General features: G+C 46.8%; 2 protein-coding genes across 3 annotated transcripts in view; both read right to left on the bottom strand.

The window, feature by feature from the left end:
* The window catches only part of TAF3 (TATA-box binding protein associated factor 3), a 120,383-nt gene extending 112,791 nt beyond the window's left edge, over positions 1-7,592 (bottom strand). The window contains exon 1 of one of the 2 annotated variants that reach the window (XM_040595271.1): positions 7,317-7,592. In XM_040595271.1, coding sequence (XP_040451205.1) covers positions 7,317-7,482 — 166 coding nt within the window. In that variant the 5' untranslated portion in view covers positions 7,483-7,592. Of the gene's footprint in view, positions 1-7,167; positions 7,272-7,316 lie in introns of those variants that run through there. The other variant, XM_040595272.1, reaches the window with a different exon arrangement.
* Positions 7,593-12,430: 4,838 nt separating this feature from the next.
* Positions 12,431-19,819, bottom strand: ATP5F1C (ATP synthase F1 subunit gamma). Its single transcript, XM_040594905.1, has 10 exons — positions 19,689-19,819; positions 18,929-18,963; positions 17,879-18,010; positions 17,029-17,233; positions 16,424-16,567; positions 15,973-16,037; positions 15,198-15,353; positions 13,971-14,067; positions 13,098-13,134; positions 12,431-12,565 (listed from the first exon to the last, which is right to left on the bottom strand). The coding sequence occupies exons 1-9, from the start codon at positions 19,730-19,732 to the stop codon at positions 13,128-13,130; spliced, it is 885 nt and encodes a 294-aa protein (XP_040450839.1). The 5' UTR covers positions 19,733-19,819; the 3' UTR covers positions 12,431-12,565; positions 13,098-13,127.
* Positions 19,820-19,825: the final 6 nt, after the last annotated feature.

Here is a 19,825-nt window from a genome sequence, read left to right as displayed (position 1 = left end):
AAATATATGGCTGATGCCAGATGAATTTTCTCCACTGTGGAGAATTCCCAATGAAAATATCAATCTGCTCTTTACATCCTCCAAAGAAGGATCTGCTATAATGAAGTTAAGTTTTACTTTACAGGAGATTGTGCAGTGACATTGGAGCAGGTTTTGAGCCAGCTCTATCTTGGCAAAACATTTTGCAAGATCTGTCATTTTCCCTTCCAGTTACACTGTTGTGCTCACCAGAGCAGAACCTGCCTTTCAAATAAAACGGCAGTCTCATTAATATAATAAAATTGATATTAATAATGTTATTTACATATATATATAATTAGTTTTAGGTATTCCAGCAAGGAACAGGGAGTTGGACTTGATGTTCCCTATGAGTCCCTTCCAAACTGAAATAGTCTATGATTCTAAGTTTACATTAAAATAATCTTCAAAAAAAAAAATAATCATACAATGTGAAACTAAAGACCAACTTTTAAACTGTATTTCTTCATGGTAAGCAAATTTCAGTAGGAAAAAACCCCAACAAAACAGCATATCCAAGCATATGTTCAGTGCTGAAAATCCAAGAGAAGAGTATTGAAAAACCCACTTCTAGATCCAACACACCTCAAAGTTAATTATCTAGTTTATTACACTTCTGCTTTTAGCAGCAGATAATCTAATTTTGTCCTGCTGAAAAATGCCCAGGTGCCCTCTGTGATTAAAGTTAAGTATTTTCAACCTGGTTGGTTTTTTAGCGTAATAGAAAAAACAGGCAACAGGCTTTTGAGGGCGTAAATCATGACTCCCCACCTCATCCCTCCCATGAATTGTACCACCCATGTAAACATACTGGAAACTGAATTCTCTTACCGGATGTGCTAAATCAAGAGGTGAACTGCAACATACGCTGCACTTCTATAACCAACCATCCACCTCCAAGCTGCACTGGCATAATTCCTAGCAAATGAAGCAGATACTGCTCCGTCTTCACTGGACAGTTCCCCAATACAAATAAACCCCAACCAATACATGCAAGAAAATCCAGAGCAGTTAACCCAAAGCACCAGCTGTGCCACCACCTCTGTCAAACCACATGGACTGTGAGAGCAAAACAAAGCAGCATGTAAGACAACTCTTCCCTTTTCACCTCTGCTTAAAACTACCATCAACACAAACGCAGAACTCTGCTCTCAGAAACCACATGATGTCTGTTTTGTAGTTCAGTACCTTAATTACATACTCCCAATACTGTTTTTCAAATGTTTTATTTATATTTTACAGTAAAAACACATGAAGCATACAGCATATTGAATAGGCTTCCTCTTACAAGCTTTCCACAAATTTGAACAGCACAATGTCATGTACTTTAACAGGAAAACCCTTATTTTCTGCCCTGTAAGTTCACCCTCTCCTCCACCCTCAACACAGTATTCAAAAGCATTTCACAGCATCAAACACATCTCAAGCCTGCTTTGCAAATCCTTTTGCCTTCTCTTTGCAGCTACAGAAGCTCCCATCAACTACAGCTACTGCAAATGCAAAGAAACAACAGCAGAAAAGTAATGAAAATCTTGAATGTAGCTCTCCTAATGGGATGTAACAGCTGGAACAAAGATCTAACACAGCTGGGAAAGCCATCATTTTCTTCTGCAACTGAGAAAATATGTGAACAGCAATGACATGCTTTTCAGAGCAATACCACACTGTCTCAATTACGTCAGAGTAAATCCATTCAGTTTCGAATACAAAGACTATGTCCCTCCAGCTGACAACCCTGCTAACTCAAACCCCACTGGTTTGACTCAGAGATAACACACTGACAATAAAGATGCTACAATTCGAATTTAATTAATTCTACTTATGCAAAACCATGGCAAAATTCAACTCATTCATCCAGAGCTGGGTTTGTACAGTAACTTATTTTAGGAGCAAAAGGCAACAATTCTGAAAAAGCGGGGAGATGTCAGCTGAGCGTTAAGATGTCTTTTTACAAACCTTTTAAAGAAAGAAACACAGGAGTAAGAGAGGTAATACAAAATAATACTGTATCACTGGCATGGAAACAGCATATTCCCCTTCTCCTCCACAAAAAAACCAACAACCCAAACCCAAGAAAAAAGGGCTGTGATACTTCTCCATTCACAGAGTACAAAAAGAATTGCCCACTCTCAGTAAGCACGCCAAAGCAAGAGAGGGATACCTTAGTTCTCCACGTTTACAATTTCTCAAGCACTCCGCATGTTTTCCTCCCAGTCTTACAAACACTGCAACACCTGTGGCAGAAGCAGCTGAGCTTGGGGGGCAATGCTACCCAACAACTCTTCTCCTGCACAAGCAGTGATCCAGTTACAAAACCATCTACCCCAATATTTGTACTAGCCATATCAAAGGACAGCTCTGACCAAGCCTAGGTTAGCTCCTTTTTCACCCTGTAACTCAGTTCTCACTACTCTGTTGTACTCTAATTGCTTTACAGATCATTTCTGTTTGGATTGAGATACAGACTTCAAAGGTGCAGCAGCTGCATTTGTGCTGCTGGGAGATACAGGTTAATATTGCATAGTCCAATTTTTCCAGACTAACTATACACAGCTTCACGTCTAACTAGCTCTCAAATTTGGGGAAAGCTTGTACAAGGAAACCTATTCAACCTAAAATTGAAATCCAAAAAGTTTGCAGCAACATCACTAAGTTCCTCCTAATCTCACTTATACTGGCAGTGCCAGACTTGATTTCAATTATTCCTGAAATGACCAAGCAGAGGCAGGAGCAGGTATCAGGTACATTCAGCTCATCACTCTGCTTTATCAGCGATCACTGCAGCAGTCAGAACTTTTGCTTCAGAGAAGGGACACTACCACAACCAGCAGCACCTCCAGGCCATGGCTGCTCTTCTCCCAACCAAGCCAATCGCTCCACACTTCCTGCCTCACGGGTCTTTGCTCCACACACTCTTCAAATTCACTATTGCAGAGGAAGCTGGCACCGCAGCCTTCATAGTTCCTCTGATCCTGAGGCTGCATCCACCACCAGTTGACAGCAACATGCCTCTGATACTCCCCTCATCTGTAGCTGCGACACCCTCATTAGCACAACTCCCACAACTTGGACAGAAGTGCAAGCGTGGGCAAACTTTCTCATTTACAATTTCACAGCTGCTGTCCCTTTCACCTCTCCCACAACATCCCACAATCCCCAGCACATTCTCTGAACTAGTGGTGGCTATAGTAGCCCCAAACCCACCATCAGTGAGTCACCTCCTCACCCAGCACTTCAAGTGAGCAATCACGTTATCTATCCCAGCTCCAAACCCTGCTTCCCTAAACACCCTCCCTGCAACCAGACCCAACCTCAGCGGCTCTGACCTCTGCCCCGGGGACTCTCCAGGAATTCCCCTTGCACAAGTACACACAGAGAAGTGGAACAGCAGCAGCTCACAACCCTACAGCTCTATACCAGCCAAAGGAAGGAACCAGTCCCTCTTGGCACAGGAGGTGCAAGCAGCCCTATTTCTCCGTGCATACACAGCCTACACCCACCCCTATTAGGGCACCCTTGCTCCCCCTGCCCCCCCCCCCCCCCCCCCCCCCCCATGTGCACACCTCACCCACCCCCTCCCGATAATTACAGATCCAGCAGCAGCACTGGCAGCTCCATCTCTGCACACAAATCACTGCTGTCCTCCCTGCCTGCCCCACACGTAGGGCAGCAAAGGCTTCCACACACATGGACTCATAACCCTCCAGCCACACCAAGAGCCTGCGCCTTGCTCCACACCCCCTGCAACACTCCCTGTGTTCAGGCCTAGTAAACACCCTGACAGCCTTCCCCTCGCCTGTATTTGGTTTGCACGGCAAGGTTTTGGTATCAGGAGGGCTACAGGGGTGGCTTCTGTGAGGAGCTGCTAGAAGCTTCCCATGTGTCTGATAAAGCCAATGCTAGCTGGCTCCAAGATGGACCCACCGCTGGCCAAGGCGGAGCCCATCCAGAGCTAGCGCCTCTGTGATAACATATTTAAGAAGAGGGGAAAAAAACTGTGCAACAATTGCAGTGGAAGAGAAGCATGAGAACATGCGAGAGCAACAGCACTGCAGACACACAAGTCAGCACAGAAGGAGGAGCAGGAGATGCTCCAGGTGCAGGAGCAGATTCCCAGGCAGCCCATGGTGAAACCCCCTGGCGAGGCAGGCTGTGCCCCCAGATGATGGAGCCCACAGGGGAGCAGATCCCCACCTGCAGCCCGTGGGGGATCCCATGCCGGAGTAGGGAGATGCCCAAAGGAGGCTGTGACCCATGGACAGCCTGTGCTGCAGCTGGCTGCTGGCAGGGCCTGTGGCCCCATAGGGAGAGGAGCCCAGGCTGGAGCTGGTTTGCTGGCAGGGCTGGGGACCCATGCTGGAGCAGTTTGTGAAGAACTGCAGCCTGTGGGAAGGACTCATGTTGGAGAGTTGGAGGAGGACTGTCTCCTGTGGAAGGAACCCCGTGCTGGGGAAGGGGAAGAGCATGAGGAAGAAGGAGTAGCAGAGACAATGTGTGATGAACTGACTGTAATCCCCATTCCCTGTCCCCCTGCACTGCTGGCAGGGAGAAAGTAGAGAATTCAGGAGTGAAACTGAGACCAGGAAGAAAGCATGAGTTGGAGGGACGTGTTTTAGAATCTTGGTTTTAGTTCTTATCATCCTACTCCGATTTGAATGGTAATAAACTGATTTACCCAAGTCTAGTCTGTTCTGCCCTTCACAGTAATTGGTAAAGATCTCTCTCTGTCCTTATCTCGACCCATGAGCCTTTTGTTGTATTTTCTCTCCCCTGCCCAGCTGAGGAAGGGAATGATAGAGCAGCTTTCGTGGGCACCTGGCAATCCACCACATCCTCAAATACTGCCACCTTCCCACACCCTCCCTGACCCAAGAGGACATCAGCACCCCTTTCTTGACATTCCCACACCCAGCAGACCCCTACCCCCTTCTCATCCCCCCAGTCAGCATTACTGACCCAGCAAGCAACTGGACATCCTGTCCTCCCACACGGCAATATTCTGCAGGTACCAGCGGGTCACCCACCACTCCAGCCCTGCCCTCCCCAGCACCTCCACTGCAGGCTCTGCAGGTACACAGACAACCCCAAGGGACACAAAACTTCATCCTCTGTCACACTCACAGACCCAACAGTGATACTTGTTGCCCTTTCTCCATCCCATACACACACTCCATACTCCTATGTGACCCAGCCAGCAGTCCTCACACTGACTCCCAAACCTCTCTTCTTCCTCTTCTCCCCTCACCCCCTGCGCACTCCCACTCCAGCACAGCCTGACTCTAAATCCAGTGAGGCCCTGGGCACCCTGCCTCACACCATCACTCCCAGCTCCTTCTGCACGTGCCATCTTAATGGCAGCGTGGGCCAACTCCAGCCCCCCACCATCACTCCCAGCTCCTTCTGCACGTGCCATCTTAATGGCAGCGTGGGCCAACTCCAGCCCCCCACATATCCAGCCAAACCTCTTCCACTGCATCCACATGAGGACACTCACACCTCATGCCACATGCAGTAAAATTATCCCCAGCCTCATCCCTCCCATTCCGCATACACACCCTCCTACATCCTGTGCACTACAGCTCCATCTCCCCAAAAACCATTCTAGCGCATCCCTGCCTTCACACGCTGCAGCCCCGCACCCCCCCATACACACATTCCCAGCCCCACAGTACCATTGCTTCCCTCTGTCTGCACACAGCCCCAGCCTCATGTATATGGCCCCACAGTGCTCAGGTATGTGTCAATCCCTGTCTGTAGCCCCCTGCCCAGCCCCATACATGTGCATCCCCGACACCAGGCACCACAGCCCCATGTCATCCCTATACACATACATCCCTGACCACAAACAGCATACAATATGTGCATCCCCACATCTCCCCTTGCACACATACACCTCCAGCCCCAGAAACCACACCCCCCTTACACATATATACCCAGCCCAGAATACTCCAGCCCCAGCAATAGCATTTCCAGTCACATCTTCCCATGCAGGTGACTCCACTCCCCCCAGGGCACACCTCTTGGACCCCATGTGCTGGAGCCGCATCTCTTCACTCTTTACACACACCCCAGAAACACACACTACAGCCCCAGCTCTGGGGTTAACACCTCTCACCTTCCCACCCTGTACATCCAGCCCAAACCTTGTGCCCTACAGCCTCAGCACTTCCCCTTGTGCCAACACCATGAACCCTACACATACATCCCCACCTGCAGTGGGTCCCCACAGCATTCCCCCCCAGGGCATAGATCCTGACCCAAAGACGAGCCAGGACAGCACAGCAACAGCATCACGTCCTTCCATGCATACATCCCACCCAGCAAGGGACCTGGCTGCCCCTTCTACCCCCCAGTACATCCCCCTCCCAGATTCAAACCACTACAGCCCCAGCAGAAGGATCAGTCCCATCTCCTCCTCCTGTACACGCCCCCCCCTAGTACCCTGCATGCTATAGCCAGAGAAAGGGGGGCAGGAGCCCCATCTCTCCACACCCCAGACCCATTGCCATAGAGCTTTGTTTCCTGCAAGTCCACAGCCCCACAGTCCCAACTCCTCACCCATGCCCACACCCCAGACCTGCTGGGCCACAGCCCACCTCTGCCTCACAGCAGGGCTCCTGTGGACCTGCACTGTCCCATGGCTTCCCTCCCCATCCTCTTAGTCCTCTACACTGCTCCACAGCCCACCGCCCCACAGCTCCAACACTGGCCCACAAACTGACCTCCCCCACATCGACACCTCACATCCACTGCCCCACAGCCTGATTTCTCCCACTCCCCCTGCACTGCCTCACAGCCTGATCTTCCCCATGCCCACATCTCTCTGCTAAAGACCACCTCCGCACAGGCTGGTCACCCCCATGCACACACCTCGCATCCACTGCCCCCCCAGCCCCCAGCGCTGCCAAAGCCCCCCTCCCCATGCCCTTCTGCACTGCCCCAGAGCCCACATCTCCACGACCCTCCCGCTAAAAAGCTCCTCCCCCCAGCCCCCAGCACTGCCCTACAGCCTCCCACCCCACAGCTGCCCTCCCCGTTCCTCCACGATGCTAGCCCACAGCTTTCCTCCCCACAGCCTCCCCACCCCAGGACCCACAGCACTGCTCCGCAGCCCCCTTCACACAACGGCCGGGGCTGGCAGGGACTTACAGAGGTCACTCAGTCCAAATCGCTGCTCAAGCAGAGCCACCCCCAGCCGCCTTCCCAGGACCGTGTCCGGCCACCAACGACTCCGTCCTTTGCCGCAGCCCCTCTCCCCACACCACCGCCGCCCAGCGCCCGGCCCGGCCCGCACTCACAGAGCTCGCAGTAACGGTGGCAGCCCCGGCCCAGCCCCTGTAGGTACCGCTGCAGAACGTCGGTGAGGAGGTCGCAGGCCGAAACCTGCACCGAGTCCCAACCCAGCGCCTGACAAATCTGCGCTACCGACACCCGCAGCAGCCACCGCGAGTAGGTCTCGCACATGCCGGCTCGGCTCGGCGCGGCGCCACCCGGGCCCGCCGCCCGCCCAGGGCCGGGAGGGCCGAGGGACGCTCACGCAGAGCCCGCCGCCGCCATCTTGGCGCCGCGCCTCCCTGCCGCCAGCGCCAGGCACCGCCGCTCCAGCGCCGAGCGCATCGAGCGGAGCGGGGCGGGGCGTGGCGCATCGAACGCTCGGCAGGCAGCAGGGCTCCTGGCGGCGGCGGGCGGGCCCGGCCCGGCCCCGCGGAGAAGCCCTGGAATCGCGGTTTTTTACAGAGCTGTGAGGAAAAGTTGGTGTCGGGCGGCCTTCCGGAGCGCTGGAGGCTGGCGGGGCCCGGGCTGAGCTTTCCCCGGGGCCGCCGTCCCTCCGCAGGCTCGAAGCGGCCGGGCGGGGGCCGTACCCACGAGGCACTGGAGCACAGCCCCGGCGCATCATTTAAACCAAGCAGCGATGCCACGTGTTACCTGAAAGCTTAAAGCTCTTGGTCAAAACAGTTTGTCCGAAGCCCCGTTTCATTATTTGTCTCTCTTTTTTTTTTTTTTTTTTTTACTTTTCAGCTGGGTAGAGGTGGTGGATGTCAGCCCTCGCCATCGCCGGCGTGTGTCCATGTCCCCTGCCACCCCCCACCCCCCCTCCCCAGGCACCTCATACCCGCAGACATCCAACTATTGCTGTCAAGACCATGCCATTAAACCGTTTGCATGAAGTCCTTTAATTACTTCACAGTAATCCTGTCAGCGGGTCACTTTTTGGTTTGGAGATGGCAGTTTTGGGCTCACAGGTCCGACCTCTGCAGTCCGCAGCTGCGTGGCCTCGCCACACATGTCGCCACATGTGTCACGCTTGGACCAGTGCAGCAGAAGGGTGGTTTGGAGCAGCCTCCTGTGCTCAGGTGGAAGGGGCAGGGTTAGGCCTGTGCTCTGAGGAGTGGGAATCTGAGAGATGGGAGAAGATGTTTTACTGTAACGTGGAGAATCCTTTGACAGTGAAGAGACTTAAGGACGTAGGAGGGAGCACTTTAAAACAAAATTGACTTAAACGCCAGCAGACTTCTAGGGGGTATTTCTCCTTTGCAGCAAAAAAATGCTGATTTGTTACACTTGCTCCTCCTTAATTTCAGTAATTCCTGCAGAGCTAAGAAGACTTTCATGAATCTCTCCTGCAGCTACAGTTTTTTTGCATGTGGTGAAACCACAAAAAAGTAATTTTTAAAAGCCACTAAGAGCCAAATTGAAGGGAAGTTTGGGGGATCTTTTGGGGAAGCAGAACCTTGCAAAGGTCACCTGTATGTAGGCAGGTATATAAATAATTACCTGTGAGGCCAAGATTGCCTAGGCAGTAGAAACATCAGCTTTGGGAACAGATGTAGCAAAATTGGCAAAAAAGAGGAAAAAGTGTTTATGGCCTAGTTGTTTATTTGGGAACAAAAACAAGCAGGGAAAGGATAAAACTAGGTGGCAAAAAGGAGGATTCCAGAAGCAAAGATAACAGTTACTGAGTGGTAGAATGAGGAGCAACAGAGCTGTTTCTGAACAGTAGCTTTAACTGTAGCTTGATAATTGTGCGTAACTAATCAGAGTGTGAAGGACAGAATTGTATATAATAGTGGTCTATTATTAGAAGTTAATTAGTTTCACCAATTAGCTTTGTGAATTATTAGACCATTAGTAGTGTGTTGATCAGGCAATAAACAGCCCAGACTCTTGTATCAGTCACATCTCAAGTCTGCAACCAGAGGAGAGGGGAGCTGGACCCATGGTGAAGTCCTGCAGCTCATTGTTGGATGAGGAACTGGTTGGATTGTTGTGTCCAAAGGATAGTGGTCAATGGCTCAACACCCAGATGGATATTGTGACAAATGGTGTCTCCCAAGGATCCATGCTGGGATCAGTACTATTTAATATCTTCACGTGTGGGATCACGTGTGTCCTTAGTAAGTTTGCTGACGACACCAAGCCGAATGGTGTGGCTGGCACGCTTGAGGGATGGGAGGCCATCCAGAGGGACCTGGACAAGCTCAAGAAATGGGCCCACATGAACCTCATGAGGTTCAACAGGGCCAAGGGCAAGGTCCTGCACCTGGGTCAGGGAAACACCTGGTATCAATACAGGCTGGGGGGTGAAAGGATTGGCAGCAGCTCTGTGGCTGAAAAGCTGGACATGACCCAGCAATGTGTGCTTGCAGCCCAGCAAGCCTACCATATCCTGGGCTGCATCACAAACAGCATGGCCAGTAGGGCCAGGGAGGCGATTCCCCTGCTCTGCTCTGGGGGCCCCAACATAAGGACACAGATCTGTTGGAAAGAGTCCAGAGGAGGCCATGAAGATGCTCAGAGCTGGAGCACCTCTCCTAGGAAGACAGGCTGAGAGAGTTGGAGAGACACTTTTTACAACGGCATATGATAGGACAAGGTGAATGGCTTTAAACTGAAAGAAGGTGGATTTAGATTTAGATACTAGGGAGAAATTTTTTACTGTGAGAGTGGTGAGACACTGGCACAGGTTGCCCAGAGGTGGTAGATACCCCATCCCTGAAAACATTCAAGGTCAGGTTGAACAGGGCTGTGAGCAACCTGGTTTAGTTGAAGGTGTCCCTGCTCATTGCAGGGTGGGGGGGTTGGACTAAATGACCTCGAAAGGTCCTTTTCAACCCAAATCATTCTGTGATTCTATGAACATGGGATGCAAAGACTTCAAAAAGACTTCCCTCTGTGGGCACGCTACTCCTCAGGTACTTTGGCCTGACCGAGGCTGCATGCAAAGTACTGCTTTGTGTCCTGGAAGGAGGAAGGGAAGGCTGGAGGCTGCCAAAAGGATTTCCTTGCCAATCTGACAGGAAGCAAAGGACACATATGCAGGGCAAGGAAGGGAACACTCAGATGGGTTGGGGACAGCCTAAGGGTCCCTGACAGACCCAGCTGGCTTGGCACAATGCCACTGAACCATGCAAGCCCTGCCCACATGCCAGTTTCCACTTTGCCAGCCATTTCAAACACATCAGTGTTTCCCAGCTCAGCGTTACATGTGTCATCCCTCTCCCCTGAGATGACAGCTATGGATACCTGCCTGTCCCGCTGAGCCCACCCACTGCATGATCTCCATGGTAAGATGGTGACAGCAGGCCAGGCAGCCACAAAAACTCTCTGTGGGAAAGCTCTGGCCCTAGCGGTGTAAACCTGGGTTCACATCCCATCAGGTCAGGAACGTGGTGGGAACTGCATTAGAAAGGCAGTGGTAGCCATAAATTATTCCTTAACGGGGACATAATTTCACATGGAACAGAACAGAGCACATACATAAATTAAGAGGAAAACGGCAATATAAATCACCAGGCCTGCCTCAAAAAAGTGGAAGTTGTTTAAACAATACGGCTAGCTCTCAATTTTAACAGAGTAAATTACAGTCCACTACAGTTTTAGGCTTGCACTTTCAAAGCGGTGTTTCCCACGCTTGAGCAGAAAACGAAACACGATAAACCATGATTTAAAAGGGGTTCTAAATAAAAGTAGAATTATGCTTAAAAAAATTACAAGCTCGAGATTGTGAACTGGGAATTGCAAAGATCAGGGGCTCCTACACTATCACAGCATCCAGCAGCTGTTTTTATTTCCCACATTTTAGTACTCCCAGAATTCCCCCTTTCCAACCATTCTGCCACTCCAGTTCTGTGAATAACAGCAGTATTGGAACCGAAGTTCATTGAAAGAGGTCAGCGGCAGCGTTTTTCTAAATATGTAACAAATCTGCTCCAAGACAGTCTCTCTCATTTCTCCAAATCCCACCTCAGGTCATGATACTGTTCCCCTTACCCTGGTGTACATCCCGGTGCACACACAAAGACAGCACACTGAAAGCTGCCAGCCATCACTTCATTTATGCAAACAAGTTGCCCCTAAGGAAAGATACAAGCTGAAGCTCAGCACTTGATTATCAGGTTTCTAAGCCAATTAACTTAGGTCCAACTCAACCCAACAGCAGCCTGAGGGAGCAGGTGGCTGCTTATGCCTGTCCGTGTCACATGCACAGATTCACAGCATCAAGAATGGTTTGGGTTGGAAGGGACCTTAAAGACCATCTAGTTCCAACCCCCTGGGACAACTTCCACCAGCCCAGGTTGCTCCCAGCCCCGTCCAACCTGACCTTGAACACTGCCAGGGATGGGGCATCCACAGCTTACCTGGGCAACCTGTGTCAGTGCCTCACTGCCCTCACAGGGAAGAATTTCTTCTTAACATCTCATCTAAATCTACCCTCAACTCTCTCAGCCTTATAATCAGGAGATTGCTTTGAAGCTCAAGGCCATTTCCATTCTCATTAGATCTCTTCCCATTTCTTTCATATACATTACTGAGCCCTTTAAGGCTCATTTTGTCTACCAGACCAGGAGCGGCAGCTTTCTACTTCTGTTGTTACGCTCTATCACTATTTCTTTCTTACACTTCTGCTATACACCAGTTTTTACATGTTTCCTTTCTCACATTTTTGTGATGCCCGGTGAGGACCGAGAACTGCAGTGTTACTGTACCGTATAGCATGCAAATATATGTGTTCACATACAGACATTGACCGTGATATAAACAGCATGCATTCTAAGTAAACACAGAAATGACTCATGTAATCAGATCATTTTAGAATAGGAACATCTAGAAACAGTAGCAATATGGTATTCAAATGTGATAGAGACCGGTGTTCCAACAGCGTGATGCAGAGGTTATTCCCCTCTCCTCCAGCACGCAATACAATGTACATAACAAACCAGCACTTTTAAACACCAGGTGAAGGCAGGCAATCTCTTCCACTCTTCAAAGGAAACACCTGCTTACATTCTGCCTGCCAGATACATTACAAAATACAGAGCTCAGCCTTTTAAAAATTATGTTTCAAAACATACCCAAGTCAAACCCAAGTATTTAGGCACCTGGAGTGTTTGCTCCATGGACAATCAGATGATTAGTTTCATGTAGGTGGTTTATTGTAAGAATGTACAGATTTCTGGGGCTTTACCATTTCTTCACAAAACAGAGCAGTCTGGTTAACACAGACACAGGCAGATTAAACCATATGTTCAGAAGAGCTCTTCTTCACCTACAAGGCAAATTGAAGCAAATTAAAACCTTTTTGTTTATTTAATAATTCATTTAAAACTTTTATCTCCTCCAATGTGAATGCTTCAACTCATTAATATTCCTTACCCCCCAACCTCTTTATCAAGTCTATTTTTCCTCAAATTTTAAATTTTGAATATGCTTGTTTTGCTATGGAAAGCTCTTTAAGTACAATGTCTTACATACAGATATTTTAAAGTCATTGCATAAGGTCAGAGCACTATGAAAAAATAAACACAGTAATTGCAAATGCATCCAATAACTCAGAAAAAAAAACCCACAGAAAATTATGTCAAATGTGGGTGTACACTATCATGGGCATATTTTGCTTGTAATATTGACACTTCACAACAACCTTAAAATCAGATTCAATCTAGCAATGGGCAGTTTCCCAGTATTTTGGGAAGAGAAGTTTGACGAACACCACTGAATTCCCACTTCCTCATTTGACTTCTGATTTTCTGTGTTTATTAATTTTAAAACACAATCTAGCTTCTATATAGTGACTTTACCTCTTGGTTTTGCTGAACCGCTTTTTCCAATTAATTCCTGGTTATGGTATTACGAGAAAAAACAGAACAAGCAGGTTAGGAAGCAATTCATGCAAATTCAGGCAAAACTATGCACATATTTATGACCATAAATGTATTGTGAGGAGCACAATACAGCACATAACTGCTACAGGGGTTGTATTCCAGTCATTTTGTAAACAGAGGATAGTAACACATGTATTTGCATCTGAGTATAGCAACAATTTTTATGTGTTAGATGAAACACACATGAGCTACATGCAGTTACAAATTGTGGTCTAAGCCCACACATTTGTAACTTGCAGTACACACTGTCACAAAACTTCTTTCTCAGGGAAACAAGCAAAATACTGAACTTAAAAAGTAAAGTACAAATTCAGTATCAACAGACTTTGGAAATTCCTTCCTCCTTCCACCCCCACCTCCAAAGTCTCAGCTTCTGAACATCAGCACAGGCTGACTTATCCATATCCAGCTCTGTCACTTGAGCTGCTCTCCCCCATCCAACACTGCTGGGCTGTCTGAGCAAAGTAGGAAAAGTCCAAATGGAAGGGAGGAGGGAGGAAATGCACTGGAAGCCAAGAAGGAGGAAGATCACTACCTGTTCAAGCAAGGATGTGTGTTGCGGCTAAAGGTCTATTTTACCAGCTTTTTAACTTTATCTGGCCAAAAAAGACGACCAACTTCACAATTGTTAGTAGAACTGCACAAGCTGGAAATCTTGCATAGACTGTCTTCCCTTCACTTTTGGGATCCATGTGCACCAGCCTTCCCCATTAACCTGACTGAAGCAGGACATACAAGCATTACATGGCTTTGCAACAGCTCCTGTTTCACGTTTATACAGGTACTCACAGAGCAGCAGCACCAGAGATGATCTCAATAAGCTCCTTGGTAATGACGGCTTGACGAGTACGGTTGAATGTCAAGGTCAACTTGTCAATCATCTCAGCTAGAAAAAATTAAGATTGAAATTTAAACATATAATAAGTGTTCAAATACAGATAAAGAGAAGCTGTATGAACAAAGTATCAAATAGTCTTTCAAATCCATGCAAATGATCAAGAGGCTTACTGCACTTTTCATTTTTTACCCCTACAGATGACTCCACTAGTAGACAAACAAGAAACTTGATAATTTGGCTTGAGGCATCAGTTAAAAATCCCAAGAACAGCTGACAGACTAGCAAATACCATGATATGACATAACTTATTGTAACATAACACAAGCATGCATTATTTGCTTTTAAATTAGATTTCACTGTCAATTAACTACAGTGGTATTTCCTTCAAGTTACTCTTGGTCTGGCAAAGGGAGCCAGGTTTGTCTGTTTGTTGGTGGGTTTTGGTGGTTTTTTTTTTATTATTTTTTTTTTTTTACACGCAGAAGGTATCATCTCTTTCTCTCAAGATCAGGTGGTCAGCAGAAAGCCACACCTACAGTTCCAGGCAGCCCAACTGCACAGCACATTGGCTTCACTCAGGCACCAGTATCTTTTATGCAACACTAACTTCTAAATGCTGAAGTCTTATCACCATGCCACATTAGCTATCTCCCACTAATACTAACTGCATACTCTGCACTGCACTCAGTTTGGACACCTTCCAAGGAATACTTCTATATTCTCAACTTGCTCCATGACAGGCGGTCAAGTACGTAATTTCAGTTTCCCCACCTTTAAATTGGTGCAGTACTAATTACATTTGGCTCACAAGTAGGTACAGGTTTATAACAATTCTGGAAATCGTCACATCAGCCACATTAGAAGGGCATAAAGAGTATCTGGCCATTACAAGATTAGTTTACTATTTAATATTCTTATTAAAGAATCTTATTCCACTTCCAGTTACCTAGTCTCATTTCTCATATACTTAACAGCAACCCCTCCTTCCAGGGACTAAATAAGGTTCACATGTTGAGAAATGAAACCCAACTGAACTGCTTCAAAAAGACCCAAAATGGAATGAAGAGAGGAAACCAGCTCATTTCTTACCATTTTTGAAGCAAAGAATTACACAAAGTGACATCAGTACTTTCACACTAAACTACTAAAGCCCTGGGAAACCCACAGAGTAGACTTACAAGCATTCTTGCTAGCATTGTCCATAGCAGTCATCCTAGCACTCTGCTCGCTGGTGGTGGATTCTTTCAGGGAGTAGTACAGAATATTTGCTAGTGTGAATTCCTGGTAGTTTCTCAGCACATCAGCATCAATATCATCGTAGATACTTAGGCTTTCTGCAAAATATGGAAGAGCGGACTTGGGAGAAATGCAAGATATACTGCTTCTGGCAAAACAGTACAATGCTATGCAAAAGCCTACTAGGCTAGCCTGTTTCTCTACTTAAAGCAATGCAGAGGGATTTTCTCTGCATACCAGGTATACTTTCACAATCTCTCTGCTACTTGAAAATTTGGTATTTTATGTGTTTTATTTCTACTTAATACCAGGAAAGTGAGATTCTGACCAAGGCCAAACACATTATTGGTGTATTATGTTTAATCTTCCTATACAATGCTGTGGAAAGATTTTTGGGTATTTTTACAGAGTAGTGCAAAGTCACTCAATACACAGGCTGTTCAGTGCTGAAAACGCTGGAAATGACAGAGTTTTGCATATGCACAATTCTTGTTTGAGAGAGAATCTCAAACCAAAATTAATATGACCTTTCCTTTTAACCTCCCTGCCTCACAGCACCTCCATAAATCAGCCTTAGACTGCCAAGATAAAACAATCTGTTAAACCTACGACACGTGGACCATAATATGATGTTTTAATACCATATTGCCATGTTCAGGGTACTGTTTCTGTGATTTATCATTTCACATATCTGGTGGTTTCTAGTTCACTACTTACCAGAACCAGCAACTGTTTCAAGGGAGAAGATTGGTTTTTCATCAGTCTTGTACGAGATGACAGACCTGTATAAAAATAGCATTAACAGGTTCTTCAGTTCAACTAACCCTAAATTGAGTGCTTAAAATCAAATTAGAATAGACAACTTCTGGCATTCCGATTCCACCAAGTCCTGTGATAATCCTGGTGAAAAGATCTTGGATACCATGTGGATACAATGATGTTCTGGCTGTAAATATAATATCACCTACTATACAAGTAAAAAAGAATTCCAACCACAGCTATCAAAACACCCAATCAACCCACAACAAACAGCTCTTCACACATAACAAAACTCACTCCTCAAAAAATGAAGTAAACATGACAAGTCACAGTCAGTTTTCATATTACTTCATCAGGCCAACATGCTCTTTGAAGCCTCTTATCAAGTATTTTTCCAGTTGAATCTTACCTAAACCGATTGTAGATTACAGAGCCTTCATCAAATTCATACCCAGAGTTTAACAACTCTGAAGCAATCATTGAAGCATCTCCAAAGCTCGGAGGTCTCCGTCCCACTTCTTTGAATGTCAGCAGGAAGTAATTGCCATGCGTCCTGCAGTAACATCGGATACGTGTTAGAACCAAATGGATGCTATAAGGCACAACTATGTGGCAGCAAGACTTACTCAGACAACTTACTCGTGCTCAGAACTAAGCACTTTATTGAATTACGGTCCAAGAGAAATTTTGCTTTTTTTCAGTTAAATTATGATAGATAGCTTCATGATAAACACGCACTTGTAACAGCATCACTGCTGCTGCCTTCAGACCAGTTTCAAAAATACACTAACGCTGTGCAGCAGTTTCACAAATGTCAAGATTATCAAAACCTCTCTTAGCATATTTGCAAATTTTTTTCAAAGGAAATTGAATTTAGCATAGTCCATTTAATGCAATTTCCTGTGAATGCCACACAGCTTTCTAAGCAGTCTTAAAATTTCTACCACTCAAAACAAAGAAAACCACCCAACCAAACCCTTCTGGAGTATGAGTTTTGGGATCCATCCTTTTCACCTCTGAAGCAGGCCTCTGATCTTGTCACCTACTCCAACCACCATAACTTCTTTCCCTGCATTTGAGAGGTTGGTAATCTCACTCTTCAAGGTTTTCGCAACAGACGTATGGATAGCACCACAAAGACCTCGGTCAGAGGACACACCAATAAGAAGGTGCTTCTTCTTGTCCTCAGGTGCCTTTATTTCTGCTTTCTCATAGAGTGCTAAAAAAAAAAAAAAAAAAAAGATGGTTAAGTTTTTCAAGGGTGCCAAGAAGTAAATAAGTCATATCAAAATACCTTTGCATTATTCTAACTAAAACCATTTCTGAAGGGGCTCCAAATCTCAGCCAGGTGAGTTTTATCTCCTTCACGAGCAAGCATGTGACCTGACCAGAGTTGACAATGAAACAATTCAAAGCCACCCACACCTCTAATCGGCCATCACACAATTGGTGTTATTACTTAGTTAAGTTCACTGTGCAGGTCCAGTGCCTCAGGAACATGTACAGCCCAAGAGTTCACAAGAAGGTTTGGCAGTAGCTGTAAGTGCTACAGAGATATGACACAATCCCATTAACAGACAGAAGCAGGCAGAAATTCTGATCTGTGGTGCTTTTATGACTAACAAAAACAACTATGCAACCACATCAAGTTAAAGAGTAATCAGAAATCACAATGAATAAGTCTTGAAAAAATCACTTTCTGTAAACTACTTACAAGGAATACTCAGAGTGGCCTACAGATGCAAATTCTTTTGGAAAAAAAAATTAACTACCAAAGGGTTTTAAAAGTCTAGGCATTTCATCACCACCATGAAAGCCTTCCTCTTCTGTTCCCACATCACACAGTGAAAGAGTCTGCTCTCACCCAGTGCTCCCGTTCCATAGACTCTAGCAGGCTTCAGCTCCCTCTCAGCTCTTGCATATTTGGCTGCAGAAACCATCTTCATGGACTTTGTAATTTTCTGAATGTTCTTGATAGACTTCAAACGCCTGGTAACTACAAGGTTAATTGTTGAAGGTCATGGGCTGTACTGGGCACAATGACATCAAAACCAAGCAATAAAATGGTAGCAACAGCCATCTAAAAATATCATGCCAAGTTCCTCAAAGAAAAAAAAATAAACAGACAATGCACAAATAAACCTCGTAAAATACCTTAGTATTTACAGTGAGATAGTAATAAGAGCGGTAATCTGGCTAACCCAAATGCATATTTACAATAGATACCTTTTTTTCCTCCAGACATAACATTTACTTATTATTTAGCCCAACATAAAATCTATTTACTGTTCTCTTTCCAGCCATTTCTACTTGTTTTGGAAATATATCATTTGTGGTCTATTGCCATTTTCTCCCAGAATGACAAGGAGAGGAAACAAAGACCCCATAGTAAGGAGACAAATCAACTGTTTAGAATGTGACAAAAGGAGATTCAGAAAGAAAACAAAACAGGTGTCCTACAGACAAGCACAACTCCAAGGCAATAGCCTTGTATAAGAACCTATGAGGAACAGCTTAAATAAGCATTATCAAAGTGGAACCATTCAGTCAGCCTTTTTTCCCCCCAAATGCTGGATAAAACCATAAGGAAACAAACATAAAAGAAAATAAATTAATTCTTAAAGGTGAGCAAAAACCTGGTTTAGCACATATGACAGAATTATTTCTAAAATATGTTTGAGTAAAACTACATTGGTTTGCTGAAATGATATTGAAATTAGTGCTAAAACCATTTTAAGCAATGTTTTTTCTGAAGGACGCTTGTTTAACGTAAGAAGTGCTGGAGGCTCATATGTAAATGTTATGGTGTATCACAATCAGTTTATTCAGTAAAAGCTAGCTGAAATTATATTTTAAGATATGTTTTTCCTGCAACACCTTCTCCTCTCTCAAAGCAAACAAAACCAGTACTTACTGTCTTTTAGAGTTGCCATATTCCTGACTTGGCCCCTGAAAATGAATGCAGGAGAAATCAGGATCGTTCACTAGTTGTTCAGCAAAACAACACCTGTCAGGGGCAGGTCCCTTTCAGAGGGATGAAAATTTAAAAACTGCTGCTTCTTAAAAAGCATCTGTGCCAGGGACAGGCCACTCTAAACCACACCTTGTATGCATGCTTTCTACCTTTCCCCTCATCTCCTGTATCATTTAATGCATTATCCACTACCTCGGGTACAATGTAAACGAGGGCAACAGGGCATCAGAAGGGTACAACTTCCAAAAGACGTGACTGTTGTTTTTTTTAAAAAAACTATTAAATCGGAGCAGAGGAGGCTACACCATTTCCTGACAGGAGCAGAACCTCCTTGCACCGCTTGTCATCTCCGAAACTGTCCTTTTTACTCCTCTTGCCTGGCCCCTTCACCCCGCCCCCCCTTCCCTAGGGGCTCCCGTCTCCCTCCCGCCCCCCACCCCAAGACCGCGGCCGAGAGGTCGAAGCCTTCGTCCCCGGCAGGTCACCGCCGTGCCCGGGGAGGCCGCCTGCCCTCAGCCTCACGGTCACCGCTACTCCAGCCACACCAGAGGCACCTCAGCGGCCCGCCCGGGCGGAGACCCCGCCAAGCTCGGGCGCCCCCTCGGCCCCCCAGGGCCGGGCCCAGCCGCCCACCCCGCCGCCGCCCCGCACCCCTCCCGTCCCCACAGGGTCCTTCCTATCCCCCACCCCCGCCCATTACCATTGCGGCTGGTAAAGCGCGACGGCAGCTCCACGGGCGAACATGGCGGCGCCCCCACCACAGCCCCGCTGAAGGTCAGCGCAACCGCACGGCGCGTGCGCGCAGGGGGCCCGGCGGGGGGCGGGAAGCGCTTCCGG

Source organism: Falco naumanni, chromosome 5, assembly GCF_017639655.2.
Source record: "Falco naumanni isolate bFalNau1 chromosome 5, bFalNau1.pat, whole genome shotgun sequence".
Taxonomy (NCBI): domain Eukaryota; kingdom Metazoa; phylum Chordata; class Aves; order Falconiformes; family Falconidae; genus Falco; species Falco naumanni.
The sequence above is the reverse complement of the archived record's forward strand: the minus strand, read 5'-3'. Positions and strand labels throughout refer to the sequence as shown.